The 20,581-nt window shown below is 36.4% G+C and overlaps 1 protein-coding gene and 1 long non-coding RNA gene across 2 annotated transcripts in view; one reads left to right on the forward strand and one right to left on the reverse strand.

The window, feature by feature from the left end:
• The window catches only part of PTPRK (protein tyrosine phosphatase receptor type K), a 229,580-nt gene that overhangs the window by 168,026 nt on the left and 40,973 nt on the right, over window positions 1–20,581 (reverse strand). Inside the window, exon 3 of the mRNA XM_072410218.1 lies at window positions 355–626. Coding sequence (XP_072266319.1) covers window positions 355–626 — 272 coding nt within the window. The remainder of the gene's footprint in view (window positions 1–354; window positions 627–20,581) is intronic.
• On the forward strand, window positions 3,629–17,297 carry LOC140330089 (uncharacterized). Its single transcript, XR_011920615.1, has 3 exons — window positions 3,629–3,746; window positions 9,713–9,797; window positions 16,961–17,297. It is a non-coding gene; the product is annotated as an uncharacterized lncRNA (long non-coding RNA).

The raw sequence follows: 20,581 nt of genomic DNA on the forward strand, positions 1-20,581 counted from the left end.
GAAAACATTAATATTATTGGGCAATAAAAACATTGTGATAAAGTCTAACTTTTTGCTCACATCTAATATGTAAAAATGTAGAGCAGCGCATTAAAGCTATTTACCTGAACAATGATTTACCACCCTTCAGTGTAGTGTGTAATATAAACCATATTGTCTGCACACAAACACAGCAAATAATTCAGAAACATATTTGCTTCAACAAGGCATTAAAATAAAAAAAAACTAAATCTCTATTTTGTAAAATCATCATAATGCGCATCTTAATCTGGAAATGGAAAGATAATCGTGGTATTAGGAGTAATGAGTTTAAATCTCAATGTTGTTACAACAATCAGATTATCATGGCTTTACCTGATACTCATTTGGCCAAAAGGTGCTAACTGCCAGCTCAGCCCTCAGCCAGTCTTTGCCGGTGGCCCCTGTGACATTCCAGATAGGGTTGGCAAGGGGTCCTTTATTCACCCGCACAAAAATGTTCAAGGTCCCTGGGCTGTCTCTTTTTTGAGTGAAGAGAAGATAGTTGAAGTCAATGCAGTGAGTGTCATTCTCCTTCATGTTTGGAAGCTGTAAGCGGGCCTTCTCTCCAGGATCATGTTTGGATGAGTCCACAATCATGTAGGAACCTTTAAAGAAAGTTAAAGAAATCTTTGAAACACAGTATAAACAGTTTGCAATGTCAACAGCAGTAATCTCCTTTACACCAGGGAAATGTTATCTTTTTGAGGACATACAGATGCTATAGAAAAGGATGTTGAGTAAGCATTGCAAAGAAAGGACAAAAGCATCTTCCCTAAGATTTTATAGGTACATGGAGAACAAAGATCTGATAATAGTGCCAGAATCTGACAGCGCAAGATGCTAACCCCACTGGAACAGAATGCCCTTCATTAAATTCACACTGCAAGGACTAGAGAAGTTTTACAACAAATTAAACGGAGAAAACATGGGATATGGACTTATTTGAACTTGCTTCTTAAAATGGAACTTCATCATTAAAAAAATGTACACACATATACAATATATATATATATATATACACATATACATATACACACATACATACATATATATATATATACACACACACACACTTTCAGCTTTAATTCAGTAGGCTGAACAAAAAGATTGCATCAAAATGTGGGGAACTAAAGCCTCTTTTTTTTTTTTTTTTTAACACAATCACTTTATTGCAAGGGCTCAAAAGTAATTGGACAAAATTAAAAGCTGAAAATAAAATGTTCATTTCTAATACTTGGTTGAAATCCCTTTGCTGGCAATGACAGCCTGTAGTCTTGAACTCATGGACATCACCAGATGCTGGGTTTCCTCCTTTTTAATGCTCTGCCAGGCCTTTACTGCAGCGGCTTTCAGTTGCTGTTTGTGGGCCTTTGTGTCCGAAGTTTAGTCTTCAACAAGTGAAATGCATGCTCAATTGGGTTCAGATCAGGTGACTGACTTGGCCATTCAAGAATATTCCACTTCTTTGCTTTAATAAACTCCTGGGTTGCTTTGGCTGTATGTTTTGAGTCATTGTCCATCTGTAATATTAAACCTCCCAATCAATGTGACTGTATTTAGCTGGATTTGAGCAGACAGTATGTCTCTGAACACCTCAGAATTCATTCGGCTGCTTCTGTCCTGTGTCACATCAAGGATAAACACTAGTGTCCCAGTGCCACTGGCAGCCATGCACGCCCAAGCCATCACACTGCCTCCGCCATGTTTTACAGATCATGTACTATGCTTTGGATCTTGAGCCGTTTCACACCTTCACACCTTTCATGCAGTCTTCTCTTTATGGTAGACTTGGATATCGATACGCCTACTTCCTGGAGAGTGTTGTTCACTTGGTTGGCTGTTGCGAAGGGGAAATGATTCTGCCATGGAAATGGAAATGATTCTGCGATCATCCACCACTGTTGTCTTCGGTGGACGTCCAGGTCTTTTGGGGTTGCTGAGTTCACCAGTGCTTTGTTTCTTTCTCATGATGTACCAAACTGTAGATTTTGCCACTCCTAATATTGTAGCAATTGGAGCAATTGCAATGGAGAGCTCATTTGACCGCATGCTGTCTGTTCACAGCAAAATCTTTCACATACAAGCACCCCACCCAAATCAACTCCAGGTCTTTTATCTGCTTAATTGATAATGACATAATGAAGGAATTGCCCACACCAGCCCATGAAATAGTCTTTGAGAGTCAATTGTTCAATTACTCTTGATCCCCTAAAATGAAGTGATTGTGTAAAAAAAAAAAAAAAAAAAAAAAAAGGCTTTAGTTCCTCACATTTTTATGCAAACTTTTTGTTCAAATTAAATGTGGTAATGTACAGAACCAAAATTAGAAAAAAAAAGTTGTCTGTCCAAATATCTATGGACCTAACTGTATAAATAAACACACATAGTAAAGTGATTTTTAAATTATTTTCAGCCTGTACCACTATTATCTCCTCCCCCCACATTCACTAGATAAGCAGTACTGGGAAACTGAACTTTCACCCCCCTTCAAAACACAATTAACCTGTACTTGCCCATCTAGAAATAAACATTCCTCAGCAGAATGCCCGGTGCAGAGAATAGTTTTATAAGTTTTCTCCTTTGAGAACCACCAGCCAATACAGTCGTCAGATCAGATCACATGTTGGAAACAAACTTCCTTGATAGTTTCCAGTGACAGATGAATGAACAAGCGCTGTACACACAGCACCGTTTTGTCGGTGGAAGGACATGAGTGGCAGCCCACTGTGCTCGCCTCATAGGAAACCACAACAATTGTCCATCAATCAACCAAGACCCCAGGGGGCTGCCATTTTTGGCCAAGATGGGAAACCATTTGTCTTAGGTGATGATCATCTAACAAGTGTACACAACTTTAACCAGTATTAAGATCCCTCAGCTCACTATAACTGACAGCTGGCATCTCCAAGGATCAGGAAACAATTAGAATGGTTCCCGGTGATGTCATTGCAAACCTGCAGAGTAAAGCTGCGTACACACTGCCAATTTTTGTCGTTGGAAAGGATCTTTCACGATGCTTTCCAACGACAAGGGAGTGCACGATGCATGAACGGTGCTGTACATACAGCACCGTTCATGCTCTATGGAGAGGGGAGGGGGAGAGCGACGGAGCGGCACCCTGCTGCGCGCTCTCCCCTTCCCTTTCATTACGATCGGCTGTCGTCCGGACGATGGACGACACTGACTGTACACACGGCAGATTTTTGCCCGATAATTGGCCGATGCCGATTATCGGGCGATAAAAATCTGACGTGTGTACGTAGCTTAACACTATTACATTCAGACTGCAGTGTTTATTCTGTAATACAACTTTAAAATAAAATAGCAGGGTTTCTGGTATAACATTGTGTTAAAACATTACCTAATTCAATTTAAAACACATACATTTTTCTGAAGCTAGAAGGAAATCTGTATATAATAACTGTAATAACAGTATTTAAAAAAAAAAAAAGTGACAATTTGCACACAAAACATTAATACTGTAGTTTTCTTTTTAGAAGAGTGGTGCATATTGTTTGTAGCATACCATGGTTATCAAATGACCTTGCCATCCCCTTTTAACAATCAGCCATTAGCACAGGTTAGATTACACAGCGGATTCCTTTCTGCAGGCTAGTTTCTGGCTTGATGAAGTTCAGACATTCTTTGGCACTTCATGCATTTTTCTCTAATTCAGGGGTAACCTTTGACTGAACATTTGATTCGGCCTTCATGTGCAATTATTGGTAAGAATAATGTTCTAACAATATTTAACTAGAAGTGTAATTATTCTGTGCAAAAACAGTTTATGAAAAATACTTCTGCTTTTCTAATTTGACTTTTTGTGAGAGAAAAGTGAAAGAGCAAAGCACAGAACAGAAAGTTTTATTTCCACTCTGTAGTCCCAGGATACAGATCTCTCAAAGCTTATTTCTCCTAGACAAAAGTGTTTGTTGCCCTGGTGAATCCTTTAGATGGAGCCATTGCCAGATAACCTGTGTCTGTAGTTGAAACAGGGAAGAAAAATGTCTTTGTCAAAGCTTTGAATGCAATTGTTGTCATTCTCTCTTGAATAGGTGTTCTAGGACAGGTTAATAGTACTGGGAAGCAAACAAACAAGACAAAAAAAAATGGTCAATAGAAACATTATCATGTGTAACCCAAGATATTTACGACCCTTAGGTTGCCACAACTATATTACTTCACATGGGAAACTAGAAAGTTTGAAAGATTCTAATAATAGCTGGTGTATGTTGATAATCTGAGCTGCAATTAGAAAACACTTTTTTTTTTTTTTTTTTAAAGCACTTTTCGTCCGAGTTTAAATTTTGCCCACCTCAATTGCAAAAGGGCAAGCTTGATCACAGAAGGGTAAATCGCATGTCACTTCAGCTGCCTGATTTCCTTGTTTGTTAATTCAGTTCCACTGCCAGCCTATATGCAATGCATGGCATTAGCACACATGTATTATGTGAAGATCCTAATACTTCTCCCCACATACCTGGCCATGATCACATGGCCCTTGGATTCCAACCAGAGAACATATTGTATATGATGATCAGTAAAAGTGAAAGGATGAAATATACGGTACATACAAACTTTAAACACACTTTTTAATTTGAGCACTTTCACAATATAATGAGAAACATAAAAAAAATTATTTTTGAGGTAAGCTCATTTTGTTTCTCTCTTGTTTTTCATCCTCATCCTTTCTGATTTATAGACTTTTGAACAATGACAGTGTAGCATACTCATTGCATTACTAATTAGAAGCGAGCACAGTCAACATATGTAATGAATACACATGGCTGCTTCTGTGTATGTAAATACAAAAGCATAGCATTTAAATATTTACACCTATTATAACATAATTGATGCTAACATAACTACTGTTTGATGCATGCTGGAGGAGCTCTTTATAAAAACTAGTCTACCAAAATACACATGGAGGCACATTGCAAATGTGGGTTTAAACAAAGGTTGGTGCACACACTTGCAAAGCACTTTAACATACCAAAAGTTATATGGTTTATTCTTTCCACAAAGGCAAGCTAACACAGAGGCTAGACATCACAATGCCACCTCCTCTGTACATGATATTAATAAATACCTGAGCACTGCATGGTGGGAAGTAAGGTGGTTGTGCCCATGGATGCTGCCCCCACCACACGTTTCATTCACTGATAAATAGCTTAACATATGTGTTACCTTAACCAAAAGGGATAATAGTAGGTAAATTCATTGATACATCTCATAGGAAAAGTGTTTTATATCAACATTATCACCAGGAAGATGACTGCATGTAGAAATTTGCTTTGCATAACTGAAATGAAATGAATATTTGAGATTTCTAAAAGACAGTTCTAAGTACTGGAAAACTGATCTCCTTTTGCACTGCATCACCCAATCTCAAATCTGTATAATAAAAGCTGCAACTAAAAATAGAAGGGGGGAGCTTAAAAAAATTTAACTATTTCTACAATTTTTTTTAATGTCATGTTTACCTTGGTTGGAACATGGCATTTATTACTACATCAGCAAGCCAATGGGAGAAAAAAAAAATCATCAACTATTATAAATTCTCCACATCTTTCTAAAAATATTTACAAATCTATCTGCATTCCCCTATCTATATACACTATGTACACTGGGTCTATTCTTAGAAATCACATACCAGCAGGCTTGTCCAAAAGAAAAAACACCAAAACCCATTAAATGGCAGCTTGTCATACAAAGACAGTGTCTGGTCTTTGTTATGCGACACATTTGCAAGTCGTACCAAATAATACCAAGCACCAAAAGTATGTTGAAATACTAGGCAAACAAAAAAGCTGAAATCTCAGGTCTTAACAAAGCACTCCGATGCTTGGTCAAGAACAAGAAATATAAAATGAGAGATTACAATACATTTGCAGTAAGCACATATTAAGTAGCCATCACATTTTATACATTCGACTTTCACATCTTTTCACTCGCTTTTCTTATTTTGTTAAATAATAAGGGTTGTTGACATGGAACAGAAATAAGTTGTCTTGAAGGAGGAGGCAGGATCAACAGACAAATTGTAATCATGGTATATGATATATAGCCACGGGCATTAAAAAAAAGACAACACACTAGGGGAACTTTTATTGGGGTCATTTTTATCTTTGCATAAAATACACTTTATTATGGTTTAACCAGGTCATGTGACATGTTGTCCACTACGATTTCATATATGTAGTTCTAAACTTTTGGAAACCCTGTGCTCTTGATTAGTTGTCCTTTTGTGATAATAGCCAAATCAGGTTACATACATTGTAGAATTGCTTTTGAAGAGGGACACATATCCATCCTTTTACATAGGACCCTGGGCTGAGATAATTATGACACAGACCACCAGTTTATAATACTAGATGATTGGCCTGACAGCCAATCTAATGCTTTATAATCTTGGAGAAAAGGACCCAAACTAAAAACACTGTAAATCAGTTTTGGCTTCATCTACGAGTTACTTGTGCAAATGGATTTATAATATTGTTATTGAAATCCCTGACATACACACAGCTTCAACTTTACCTCAATCGGGTCATAAACACAGGGTGTTTTAAGTCACATTTACCTTGCATTCAAGGTTTAATAATGTTACATTTCAGCTAATAAAATTGCAATTGTGCAAAAAATAAATACGGTAACTATTACTTTTTCTTTAAATGATAAATGACAACAGTTCTGCACAAGAAGCTGCTCCTTAAACAGAAGCATGATAATTATTAACAATTTAATCAAATGTATTTAGAATAAAATGTGTAACTGTAGAATGAAATTGTACATGATCTTATTGCCTAATTATGTTCTAAAATGCCTAGAAGCTTTCATAATTGTGAATTTGTTGCTTCTCTCTACTTCTACATGAGCTTTACATTGATCCCAGCAATATAAATCAGTCAGCTCAGATAAACTACTATCCAAACATACCTTGTTCTGACAGCTCAGAGCTCAGACATAAACCCAAGATATTATATCAGCAACATGCTCCCTTCCCCTGGACAAAACGGCCTTAAGCAAGAATGACTGGAGGCAAACTTCAATATAATATGCAATGCAAGCACAGTCCATGCAACATCTGCTCACTAAATGGAACGGTGTCAAACAGCACACTGAGGATTAAATTGTTTAAAGGTTTGAAGCATTTTTTTTTTTAACCATGGGCATCTTCAATCCTTAGGCCTGATATACAGATACAAAGACTTTTCTACAAGTGGAATTGCATTGCACACTTGCACATGTGTGTTTTCTTCTTCTTTTTTTTTTTAATTTAAACTAACAAAGAGAAAAAATACAAATCCATTTATGTGGGCCAAAGATTTCTTACAAGCACTCGACTCAATCAGTTATTCAATTTCTAATACTCTAATATTCAAAATGCAAGGGAAAATGCAACTAAAAAGCAGATTTTGACACACCCAGCCAAAAAGTATTCTCTAGAACAAGTGAAAAAAATAAGTGACAGGTTCTGCTTTAGTTACTACAAAGCATGACTCAGTGTAGGATTAAGGTTTACAGTGAAACCTTTTATTTACCAATGATGATTTACAATTATATTAAAATTATAACCATGATCAGAGAAACATTCAAACAACATTCAAGAATCACATGAAAGGTAGGATTTTCCATAATTTTGGAATTAAACTTGGCACACCCTTCTAAATCATGGGAATTGTCGGGCTCTTTCAAATCAATCATTGGCTTAATTATATGAGTAAATGTGGCCATAGACATTAGGAGGCAGACAAACATGCAAATACAATCCATCCAATAAGTATTCCAAAACTCCCTGAATAAAGGTAACACTCAAAGAGAAAAAAAATATTAAAGCTAAATAATCCCAATTCATCCTGGGGCAAATAGTAACTGAGCACTGGAAGCCTACACGAATATCCAAAGTAGAGGTAGAGCTGCAAAGTAGCACACAGATATTACCAGTTTTAAAAGGACCACAAATTGCCAGACTATAGTAGCAATTATATGTCTGGCCACTAAACTATTGCTTTTACTGACTTAATTAATCTGTTATCTAAACTAGATTAAAAACAGAAATAAAAACTGTGTTTCAAGTCTACAAATATACTCCTTCTACAGCTACCCTAGTATACAACAGTAGAACCTCTCCCGAAGTGTTGCAGACATTACTTGGTAGTATTTTCATGGTAGCAATGACAACTGGCTGTAGTGAATCTGTACTTGCATGCCTGAAGTAGTAACTGCGGAAAGGACCAGTACATAAACCATTCTGAAACCAGTTTGCATCATTCTAAAGCTGCGTACACACTTCCAATTTTTATCGTTCAAAATGAACGACGAACGAACGACGAACGATCGATTGGGCAAAAATCGTTCGTAAAAAAAGTAACCAACGACGCCGACGAACGAGGAAAGTCGTTGGAAATGAACGACCGGACCGGCGGATCGGATTGGATGACGATCGTTGACCATCGTTCGTGTGTACGATCGTTCATTGATCGTCCATGGTCTGAGCATGCGTGATGAACGAACGTTCCTGTGGTGCACGTAACTTCCTGTACCATTCAAACGATCGCATCTATTGTGTGTACAATATCTACGAACGATCGTGTCGTTATCTGTATGTACAGGATCGGTGCTATACGATCATTCGCAGATATTGTGCAGGATCGTTCGTTTACCAACGATAATAATTGGAAGTGTGTACGTAGCTTAAGCCTCTTTACAATGGGATTTCGAGGTTCTAGAAAGATCTACATCATCAATCAGATCTGTTTGTATTATAACAGGAGAAGTGGTGTTTTAAATACATTTTTTAAAAGGGGGTCTAAAAAATAATTTTCATATCCATTAATGTTCTTGGATTATCCGTTTTGTTTTAAACTGGTAAGATCTGCAAGTCACTTCTGACTTTTAGGTTCTTTACCGATATTTGGGTATTAGCAAATGGCATGTGCTTGCTGGAGGATAGAAAAAGGTCCTATTTGGGAAAAACGCCATTGTCATTTATCTCTTCTGCAATCTTTGCAATGTGCCACAAATAAAAAGGTGTCATGAAATTATATGTAATCATATAATGTCACAAATATGGACAATCATTGAGCATTAGGTTGAAACAAGACAGCAGTATACAAGAAATTACCTTCTCTATATTCAACCTGAGATGACCATGTTATGGTAAAAGTCTACAGAAACCCAAAAACAAAATGTTTACATTGCAGTATAATAAATCATAAATGTAGATGTAGACATTTTTTTAGGTGTTTTCTCACACTAGTGCCAAAGAAAACAGTAGTGACCAGAGTTTTACAAGCTGCCATTTCTGAACTGCTTTTGGCTGGTAGTGATGGCTTAGCTCAAAAAGTCTTAAGTTTTTAAGTTACTTTATACTTTTTCATTATTTAGATAAAACCTTTATTACAGAGTGCATTCATGAACATGACATAGCTAACATGACCGACAAAGGCCTCTCTTTTGGCCAATAGGGCTACCTACAACAACAGCAACCAATAGAGGACGATAGCCAAGTCAGACATTTACAGCAAAATGTAAGACTTAAAATGTGTGGATCTATAGATGTTTTGACATGCTGTTATTCCTGAAGGTAACCATGGTTTATGCATTTCGAGATTGGAAGTACATTTTGTTGGAGGGTTTACGTTAAATGTCATAACAATTTACATCTCCTCTGTCACCCTGCATTTTGTAGCCATGAATTTAAACCATTGCTGACACGATCCAGCTCACAAGAACTTCATTATTGGATCATGCATGGACCTTCACACACAACAACGGTAAACAAATTAAACACCTACCTAGTCACTTGAAGAACACTGTGATAAGTGATGCCCCAATTGGGTCACATTTCCTGTACAATTTGCAGTTTAAAATTGTATAACAAAGTGAAAACATTGTATTATAGGTTAAAAATTTAGAATCCCTTTGCACACACCCACATGTGGTTAACCACAAGACCATTGTGTTGTAAAGGGTCTTGTTAAGAATAGGAAAGATTAACATGGCAAAACAATTTCCTAATTATGACTTAATTACTAAAATGCAAAAGGTGGGCTATATAGAAAAGCAGAAACCTAATTATTTTTATATTGACATTTATGAAATGAAAGCATATCCGTCAATTAGATACAGGAAGTAGAACACATTCTTTAAAAGTACTTCTCATAAAAAGATAGTGTTAGCAGAATTATTAATTTTGGCAGTAAAATATTTTATTTACGGGGAACAGGAAGCTTCCTTGGTGCTTAGTCTTACAGTTGCCCTTGAAATACTATTAAATATGTAGATGATCAATTGTTGAGAGCTACCCATTCCAAAATGTCTAAAGTGCAATAATTCAGCCAAAGTCTTGCTGCTAAAAGATTACTCCTTATCAACCAAATGCATATTCTCTCTGGAAATAACAAGTGGTTAATCAGTCTACACATATTACTGCCTCTCTGACAACCTTACCACAGAATGTCATTAGCACACCTTATGTTTCTTGTTTTTTAATCTCTAGCTAACATTTAATTCTGTTTTTATAGTGCTGCATAAAATGCAATTAAGGCTCCACTTACTGAAGAGTAAAAGTTAAAATTATGTATATTTTTATAAACATCGCTGGAGGAAAGACCCTTCAAACCACTAAACTAGGGACATCTCATCCCATAAAGCAATGGGCAAATGCTCCTTCACACGAGGGGCTTAGGAGTTAGAATATGTGCATTTTATATATATTTTATTATTGGATTTTTCTGAAATTAATGCAAGACAAAGACGCAGCATAAAAACTTTGTTGATTTTTTGCAAATTCATTTACAGGTAATATGTTGGTAATAACTGGCCATAATTAAAACATCTAATTTTCAAGAGCTGCACAAAATACATGTAAATACATCTGGCGTAAACCTTGATAAAGCCGCTCTTGTCCAACCTAAAAGATAGATGATACTAGGGGTAACCACAAATGTCCTATCTAAGTCAACCAGTTTTTCTGAACATCTGATAATTCCTTGTTCATCAAAAGACCTCTGAATGTTGGAGCCCATACTCTTGATAGCTGTAAAGCAGCCACATTTGCTGAGAACTAATCCGAGCACAAGACGAGCGTCAGGAATTCAGGAATAAATGAGGGTTCGTACATGGGAACATACAAGGCATTTTTGAACTCTTCATTCCATTATCATAAGGCCTTTGTTACAGGAATTAAAAAAAAAAACTGTTAAAAAGTTTTACTTATAATCATGCAAACATGGTAAATCTGCAAAGTCACACAGTTACTGACAAAACGAATTACCATGTCTTGGTGGAAGCTGTATCTTCAAATTCTATAAATGAAAAAAAAAAAAAAATAGAAGCACAACTAAAAGTATTTTATGTAATCTCAAATGGATGGAGAGGAGTAGGAACTACAGTGACAGGATGTGCCACAGTTTGGACTACAATAAGTCATCCTGGCTTCTTGGGATTCTAAGAGTAACTTGACAGATAAGTGGTAAATTACGTGAACTGGAAAGTTACTTTGGCGGTTCGGGGGGCTATTTTTTTTTCCCTTTTTAGTTCTAATCTTTGTATGCCAATTTAGAAACGTATAGGACATTAGATAATCCAATGTATTTATGTTGTTGCCAAGTGTACTCTTGTGTAGTCATATGTCTTTGTCAGAGAAAAAAATTGCCCACACCACAACTTAAATGGACTTCTCAAAGGCCCCTCTTATTTAGCCACATCTTTAGTTTACATGGGCACCTTGTTTTATTGACATACTTTATAATGGAACAAAGGTAGAGTTCTTGAGGTGCTTAATATTTATCTAAAAAGCAAGTTAAATATAAAATATTCTTCCGGATTCCTGCAGAAGCAGTGCCATCAGCTAAACCCCACCTTAGAAAACACCATCAAAAGGGCTGTATGTAGTAATGGATGATGACGTTGCTTCTACCATTAGGAGTACACATTTTGAATTGTGAGGTCTCGTTTTTCACATGCAAAACACATTGAATACGGACACTGAAAGGTGTATGGAATCTGTACTATGAAAAGTGTACTTTTCTTTTTAATGTAATAAAATATGTTTTTATTATATTATATAAAATGATATGTGGTTAAATGTAAGGTGCCTTTAAAAGCTGTGGTGTGGGTAATATTGGATAACTGCATATGGCACCAGGATCTACACCTGTCCCTTGTTTATTGAATGGGATGTAGAGAAAAATGTGTTTAATAAAAATGAGTAGGGAGCATATTGGGGAATTACAGTACAGTTTCTGATGCATTTTAAGAGCTTTAGCATGTGTTCAGGCAGTGAAATGGCATTCCTAAGTTGAAATTCTGCCACATATGATGTCTCAAACAAAAATGTCCGAACTTTGGTTTACAGAACTCACCAAAACAGATAAAAGGAAGGTCCAGACATCTAGGTAGTAAAGATGTATACTTGTTTCCTCCCAGGAGAGGTCTATTATAAGAATAGATCTGGTAAACTGTAAAGCATATTGCATTTCTAAATTATCTTCTAAAAAGTGCTAGTGGCCAGACTCTTGCAGTGACCAGCTGTCTCCAATACCAACTGAGTTAATTGGCCTGTAACAAACATGCAGGTCAGCAAAGATTGTGTTCCAATTCTGTAACAAAGTTTTGAAGAAAGAAGTTATGTAGCTCTGGGCAATGCTAGCCTCTACATTTCTCCACATCAGGGGCTCATTATTTTCACCCAGTATTTATTGAAACACACCAATATTATCAATAGAAGAAATTGGAGACGTTAAATGTTACTCCAAATTATAAATACAATAAAACAATGTATCCAATGTATCCTGGAAGGCTAATAGAGAACATTTTTACGTTTTGGGCACCAAAGGTTTACTACACTGTGAACAGCCATTGTACTTACGGTAGCATTGTCATACCTAGGTTTTTGAAACATTAGTGCTTTCATGTAGAACCTTAAAATGGTCTTTTTCTGACATGATATTTGCTGTCTAAAGTAATTTTGATCAAGAGAGATGCCTGTGTATTTTAAAACTGGCTATAGATAAGAGTTGGTGATGCTTGTGTATGTATATGCAAAGCAAGTTATCTTTGAGAGATCAAAATAATTTCCTTGTTCTGATTTGTTTTGATTTCTGTGATTTCATTTATTTAGATTGTTGCATAATTAAACTGAAATGTGATTAGGTTTCGAAATCATGAACAGCTCCCTCTACCACAGACAGGTCCAAATACCAAGGTATATGGTGAGAAATAAATGCATGGAAATGTACAGCCTGTCAGGCTTCTATTCCCCAGCTCTGGGTCACCTTTTCTTTACTAAAAGGGCATCAGCCAGAAACTGCCGCAAAAGTACAGAAGCATTGAGGGATATCATCTCTAGCACCTTGCTTACTCCTGCTCTTTTCTGCTGTTCTTCTGGACCTGTGTAGCTGAACATTTTGTACTTTTCAGATTTTAATTTCCTTACCTATGTGTCAGCTCAATAGCATCATTACTATGGTCTATCCAAATCCCTTTTCAATTTTTTTTTTTTGCTGGTTTCACTAGATTATTTTTCAGTGCCCTTTTCCTTCCCTAGTTCAGCCCACCAGCAATAAACTAACTTTGTTATACTGCAAATATTAGAAATGTTTCTCAGAGGCATTTATTAAAGATTAGAAGCTGTACAAAAACACAGCGAGAATTTCATTGGCTCAACTCAGCAGATTTTCCTAAAGGCTTGACACTCCTCATTTTACACTGTCATAAGAAATAATTTTCTACCAATTCCTTTCCTGCTCTTTTACAAATATCAGACACAAACACTAAAGGGGACTTATGTCAGAATTCTAAAACATTTTGACAACTTTTTTTTTTTTCCAGAAAAAGTTTTGTTTCCTTTAGTTCTTGATCAAGTGCCCTATGTTATTGCATCAGTCACATGGTCTCTACCACAGAGGATTAAAATGATAAATGCACCAATCAGGGAACACACATGCCACTGAAAGCAGTTTAAAATACTTTATAACAAGTTCTATAAAACACAGTTTCTTACCACTTTTAGTTTAATGAGGGGGGTTTAACATACCGAGCAAATCACCTCCAGAGAGCAATTTTAAAAAATCTATCCATTATGGCAGAATTTCTCAACCAGGTTCCCTCCAGAGGTTGCTAGAGGTTTCATGAACAGTGTGTTATTCTCAGGTCAGATTGTCACCAGAAGTGACACCAATTATCTGTTTGGTTATCTCTAAGGGTGGCATTCTTCTCACTGACCAGCAATGTAGAAGAATTCTTCCTACGGACCACCACACTAATGTACTGTGAGCTGTGGATATGGCAATTATACTAGGGATTCCCTGAAAGTTATTTCAAGGGGTTCCCCTATCCTAAAAATGTTGAAAAATTGCATTGTGGGGTATATATTGTAGTATGTTCAGGAATAGTTTAAGGTTAGAGTACAGAAAGTTATTTTTTTTTTTAAAGAATGCAAATTATAAATCTGAGGGCTCATTTATACTATGTGCATTTTGGAGTAGATGAATTTGCGGGTCCCACGATGACAGAAAATTTCCATGGCAGACTAACCAGTGCTCAACCCAGAATTTTTTTAAAGCCAGGTGGGAAGAAATTGTAGGTGGGTGGCAGCCCCTGTATTGTGACCAAACTCTTTAGTAACCACCCAAAAACAGCTGGGTGGGTGCTGAAAAGTGCCGGGTGGTACGCCCAGCTAAAAGGGCCTGGGGAGAACCCTGTTAACGTTTCCAATTTGGGTTTCCCATACAAAACATACCAGTGCATATAAAAGCTTTTAATTTTTTTTTTTTAAATTGGACCCTTTTACCCACAATCACCTGGGATGCAATTTGCTACAAAATAAACAGCACAAACAGAAATGCACTACCATATATTAAAACAAAAGAAAAAAAAAAAGACAACCCCATGCATTAAGAAAACTCATGAAAACAAGTTGCCCCTTTCCCTGTGCAATTGTGATTTGTGTTTGAACCCAGCCTGAGGGTTATTAGGCTCCAATATTCTGGGTTAATAAGGATATAGTTTAGGAAATGCTTAGATGAATATTACCATTCAGCTTTCCGGAATCAGGGTAAGTGCTCTACGGTTAAGATGTAATAATTATGGCATTATAAGGGTTGATGTGAAAAGTATGTGGAGAGTAGGGTGCTAAATGAGATATTGGGCTTTTGTTCTGGCTAAACATATAAAGGATTTAATATGTCATATTTAAATGACCAATTTGCATAGGGAACAGATCTACCTGTCTGAATGACCCAAGATATAGAAAATCTCCAAGAAATACAATGGTGTCAGTTTCCTTGCCCAAAGCCTGACCAAAGGACAATGAAAGAAAAGGAGAACTCTGCATTCCAACACTACTTTTTCCACCTGCCACCAAGTTCCATGTCATTAAGGGTTATTAGAGCAGAGCCTAATTATCCCCTAGTGCTTATCCATCCTCTTCCAGCCCGAGTGCTGTTGTGAGGAAGAAGACAGAAGCTGCTATTAGAACGGATACAAACATATACAGTTTGTACATTGTATGTAAAATAAATTAAAGAAACTGCCAAGAGTTCAGCTTTCAGTGCCAGAGCTCAGTGCTGGTTTTGTATGTTAGTTAAAAACCTATAAATAAAAAAACCACATCAAATGTTTTTGACAAACAGAAAAAAAAAAATATGGAAAGTTAGGCATTAGTATGCACAATGCAGAAAAATCCAAGGCAAAAATATATCACTTAGAGATATGCCATCGCTTTAGGATAACAACGCAAAATGGGTGTATTGTGCTAAACTGCTTGGAGCTTTGTGCCTAATCTTTAACATTCAGTCCATGTAATCCTAGAAAACTGCATCATCATTATATACCAAAAACGGCAGGTGTACCTATCGCAGTTTCTTTGAGCTTTGAAAGCCTTAACTGCCCAGTTTAGGAGAGAAACATTTTTCCAGCCATTTAATGATGTGCCATTATTTGACCTTTTGTGCTGTCACACTGCATCAGCACCACAGGCGTGAACACTTCTACACTATAGTGTGCCTGTCAGAAGAGGCCAAGTCTTGTGTTTTAACCCATCATCACCCAGCCAAAAAAAAGAAAACATTTTTAGTGAGACTACACAAATAAAGCCCTTGTATAATATCTACAGATCATTAAGCCACCAGCATTTGAAGCTTAGAAGCCACAAAGGTCCAATATCAATATTTTTATTGCCAACTTGGTATTTTTTTTCCTTCTCCTATAAAGGTTAGGAATATTGGTAAAAAGGAGTTTGATAACAACCAGTGCAGATGCCTTGTATTGATCAATTCTTGAATTTAGACCAACTTTAGGACTGACAGATAACTTTAAAAACAATTGCAAACAATTGGCGCTATAGAATATGTTTCACTGACTTTAAACCCCCCCCCCCCCTTTACCATTATAAACAGAGTGGTGAGCAGTCAAACGCCTTGCGTTTTATACGGCTATGAATGTTCTTTTTAGTAATATAAATTCTATCCTTGTAACCCAGTGATCACTGGCCGGAGGACTGAGGAACAAAATAAAAATCTTCCAGTGGGGCCATTTCTTCCACTGCATTTCTCACAAGCAGATTTTCTTTGCTCATATTCACATTACAGAAACCTCTAAAATTGGAAATTTTTAAAAATGAGTTTTACCCATTTCCTCCTCGCACCCATAATGGGGGGAAAAGTTTTGACTTTGAAATGTTCCACAAATCCATGTAAGTGTGAATATTTCTGGATTAATTACTGTCTGACATCCATGTATATTGGCCTAAAACCTGCTTGTTATTAATCAATTAATAACCAATATATATAGTGGGACATCAATGTGCGCTCTAAACAACATAGGTCATCCATCATGTTATGGAAAGCACATTAATTGGGAATGTGTATATCTACAACATAATATTCATATGAGTCATTATAAATTCTAATTTAAACATTATCTACTGGTCTAGATGCAGTTGACACAAACAATCTACGCATGCTGTCAATACTCCTGAAGAAGCCGTATCTGGTGAAACGCGTCGAGTATATCCAACAACCTGCTTCGATGATCAAACATTGTATATGGTCAACAATATATAAGTTGATAGCTATTATATGTCTAGTGAAAAAATCACTTTGTCTGTGGTTGAACCCCAAGGATAATAGGTGGTTCAAACCAACCTTTGATTACTGTTTATTGTATTAAGTAATCATATGACTTCAATGATTATACCTGACCACTAGTTGTGTACAGTGGTATTTTTTAATGTACAAACCCAATTACAAATTTTGTTAATGTATGTTGAATACATCGTTTGTGCCGAAAAACCCTGCTTAAATCTCTGTCTTTGTTACTAGTTGCACTAGAATACTAGAATTGCAATACAATAAATATTCACACTGAGAAAAGTTAGTGTCTTCATTTAGAAAAAGAGAGGGGGCACACACAGATAACTGGGATTAGTATATTTATGCTGCACATACATTATAATGCAACCACATTAAAAGGGTAAATAGTGTTCATAGCATGGTGGTTTTAAACATATGGCTATGAGATCTACCTCAAGAAAAGTTAAGGATTCTTTTCACAAAATACATCATGCCAGAACAAAAAACATTTACCATTTAATAATTGGTTATACTAGAAGGTAAATATATATGGAGACACAAAAAATAGACCTTCCATTTCTGCTTTTTGAAGAGCTAACCAAAAGAGTAGTATAAATCGGAGCGACTGCTAAAGCTTATTTATGTGTGAATTTAAGGAAAAGGTGTCTGAAGAGAGCCACAGTTGTCATCCCTCAAGTAAATACTGCTAGAAAGGCATAACTTCTCCGCTGGAAGCATCTAAAACCTTGTCCTCTTACTGACCTCCATGATGAGAGCGTTAACTGAACTCCAAAGACATCCTGTGTTTGAGACACATGACAACTCGGTAACATTGCAATACTGCCATTAAGTTCTGGAACAAAAACATCATTTAAACACAGTCATGGGACAAGGAAAACGTACACCCTCATTCAATTTTACATTTTTATATTTTCAAACATAATACATCTTTTGGTCCCAAGCAGTTTTAAAGGTTTAGGTAAATACATCCTTAAGAGTATGGTATTGTCAGCACCTGAGTGCTATTTTCCCTTTAATTCCTATGGAAGTAGTAAGGGTTTTTCACAAACTGCTTCTGCATTTTGATTCAGACTTTAAGACTTTTTTTTTTTTTTTTTTTTTAATGTCTTGATATACAAAATCTTAGGATTAAAAAAGGATGCACTTTTTTCTCATGACATTGGACACAAAGGTAATAAACCCACTTTGCTAGCATTAAATGCATTTGCAAGCCTAATTATTATCTTGTAAAAGTAGCACTGACGTCAATACTGTGATGCACAACGCCTGCACAGAACAGAATAGTGGAAGGAACCAAGCACATCCACCCACCACAGGTACTACTACCCACTACTTCAAGTCGGAATACACATTTACACAAGTAAGAGTAGATATGCCTCTAGTATTTAGACAAAATCAGTTATTCTGGAATACAGCTTTGAAATGCCAATTTAGTGAATAACTGTAGCTGTAGAAGCACAATTTATAAATAGTTAGATATTAATAGAGTCAAGTTACATAAAAAACAAATATAAAGGGAAAATACACAAACAAGACCTCAAACACACATACTTTTCAAAATTCAAAATGCTTAATTTTGCCATGTCACATGTAAAACTTTAGTTTAACAAATCAATCCCTAGAATTTGAAATATCCAGCAACCTAACTATTTTTCAACCAATCACCCAATTTTAAATTTTTTACAAAATGGAAAATAACTAAACTTTAGGAGGCAGATTGGAGTCGGCTGTGTTGTAACACAAGGGTGACCAAAATTGGCAAATGTTTGAACGGCATAATACTTGTTCAACTGTGTTCCACTCATCTACCACAGACCAAAAAAATCTTTCATCTGTTAACATTTTCCCTGCCATTACTAAAAAATGTATCTAGCTAGTTCTGTTCATAAAAAGTAAAAGGGAAGCAGACATTGGGGTCCAGATAATTTGGCAAGTAATTTCCCAACAATTTTCTCCCAAAAGCACATTTAAGTGGCATGAAAAGGACATGCAGTTTTTTAGTGCCAACTGCATAAGGGTTGACATCAAACTGTGATTTTCTTTGCACCATTAAACTGACCATCTGGTCAAACAAGAAAGTTGTTTTCTCATTAACGGTCACAAAATGGCTTTATGCAATAAGAAAATATCTTATTGCAATGGACCTTAAGATGATCCAACCAGCTCAATGTGAAGCCATTTTTCATTTTACAGTGAGATCTACTCACTGAGTGTTATGAAACAGGTCATTGTGTTATAGGCGGAATAGATAAATATATAGTTGTCATATTTACCAGTTTTACCTTGTACCTTGGGGGGAGGGGGGTTGGGACTTGACAATATGAATATATAGGAACATTTCAGCACTTTGGATACCAAAGAAGCTTAAATAAAAATCTAAGAATGTCATACTTTAGGTTAAGTTCAGTTGGGGACCTTGCTTTGAAAAACATTTGTCTTATAACATAAAAAAACTATGTTCACAGAAAATGACAAAGCAAGATGGGATCGGTCTAATTTAGATGAAAAGTAGTCTCAGACACATTCTGGGAACTCAGTTTCTCTTTCTGAGCCGCCACTACTTTACTGCAGCCCTTTTTCTGGAATAAACATCTAGACAACAGTGAACACTGGGTCCTTTTCTTGCTAAATAAAGTTCACCTTGCTGAATGATAATTCACATTGCTTATGGAACAGCTTAAACCCCTTTAGTAAACCAACTCCATTATTACTGATAAATGAAAAGTATTATTGTTACAACATACTTAAATAGGTGTTAACATTTGGTAAACCTCAGTTTTAATACATTAATCCTACTGTCCATTTAGCCCCTCAAATGAGCACTAAACTCCTCCTCCCCGTTGCATTTTGCACAGAAAATAAGTATTGAATGCACTTACTGCATTTTTTTAATACTTATTAGAAAAGCTTTCGTTGGTAAAGACAGCTTCAAGACACCCCATGTGAAGAAACTAGTCGCATGCATTGCAATGTGACTTTAGCCCATTCTTCCACACACACAATTTTTTTTTCCAGAAAAAACATTACAAAACACATAAAAAAAGTATAAATACACATTTCAAAGCACCAAGCATCATTGCCCAGTGCCCTGATTTACATTTTGCCCACTATTAGCCCTGACCTTGATCTGATCTTTTGATGACTTATAAATCACTTCCTGAACCATTATCATTTGATCACTCTGTCTTTAACCTTGATTGTTCCTGACTGATTGCTGGAGACATTTTGAGTCCATTGTGGAATCGAGCGATAGCGATTTACCAGGAAATTTGTCATCAGACAGCAAAAGTGAACTGAGCGACGATTCTTGACCTGAGGTCAGTGCTGTGCGCACATGGTGCTCCATTGACCTTGATGTGGACCAGGCAGCACCACCAAGATTTCCATTCACCAGTGCACCTGGAATGAAAGTTGAGGCTGAATGCAATGACCCCCTGGCATACCTGAAGCTGTTTTTGACC

Source organism: Pyxicephalus adspersus, chromosome 4, assembly GCF_032062135.1.
Source record: "Pyxicephalus adspersus chromosome 4, UCB_Pads_2.0, whole genome shotgun sequence".
NCBI classification, from domain to species: domain Eukaryota; kingdom Metazoa; phylum Chordata; class Amphibia; order Anura; family Pyxicephalidae; genus Pyxicephalus; species Pyxicephalus adspersus.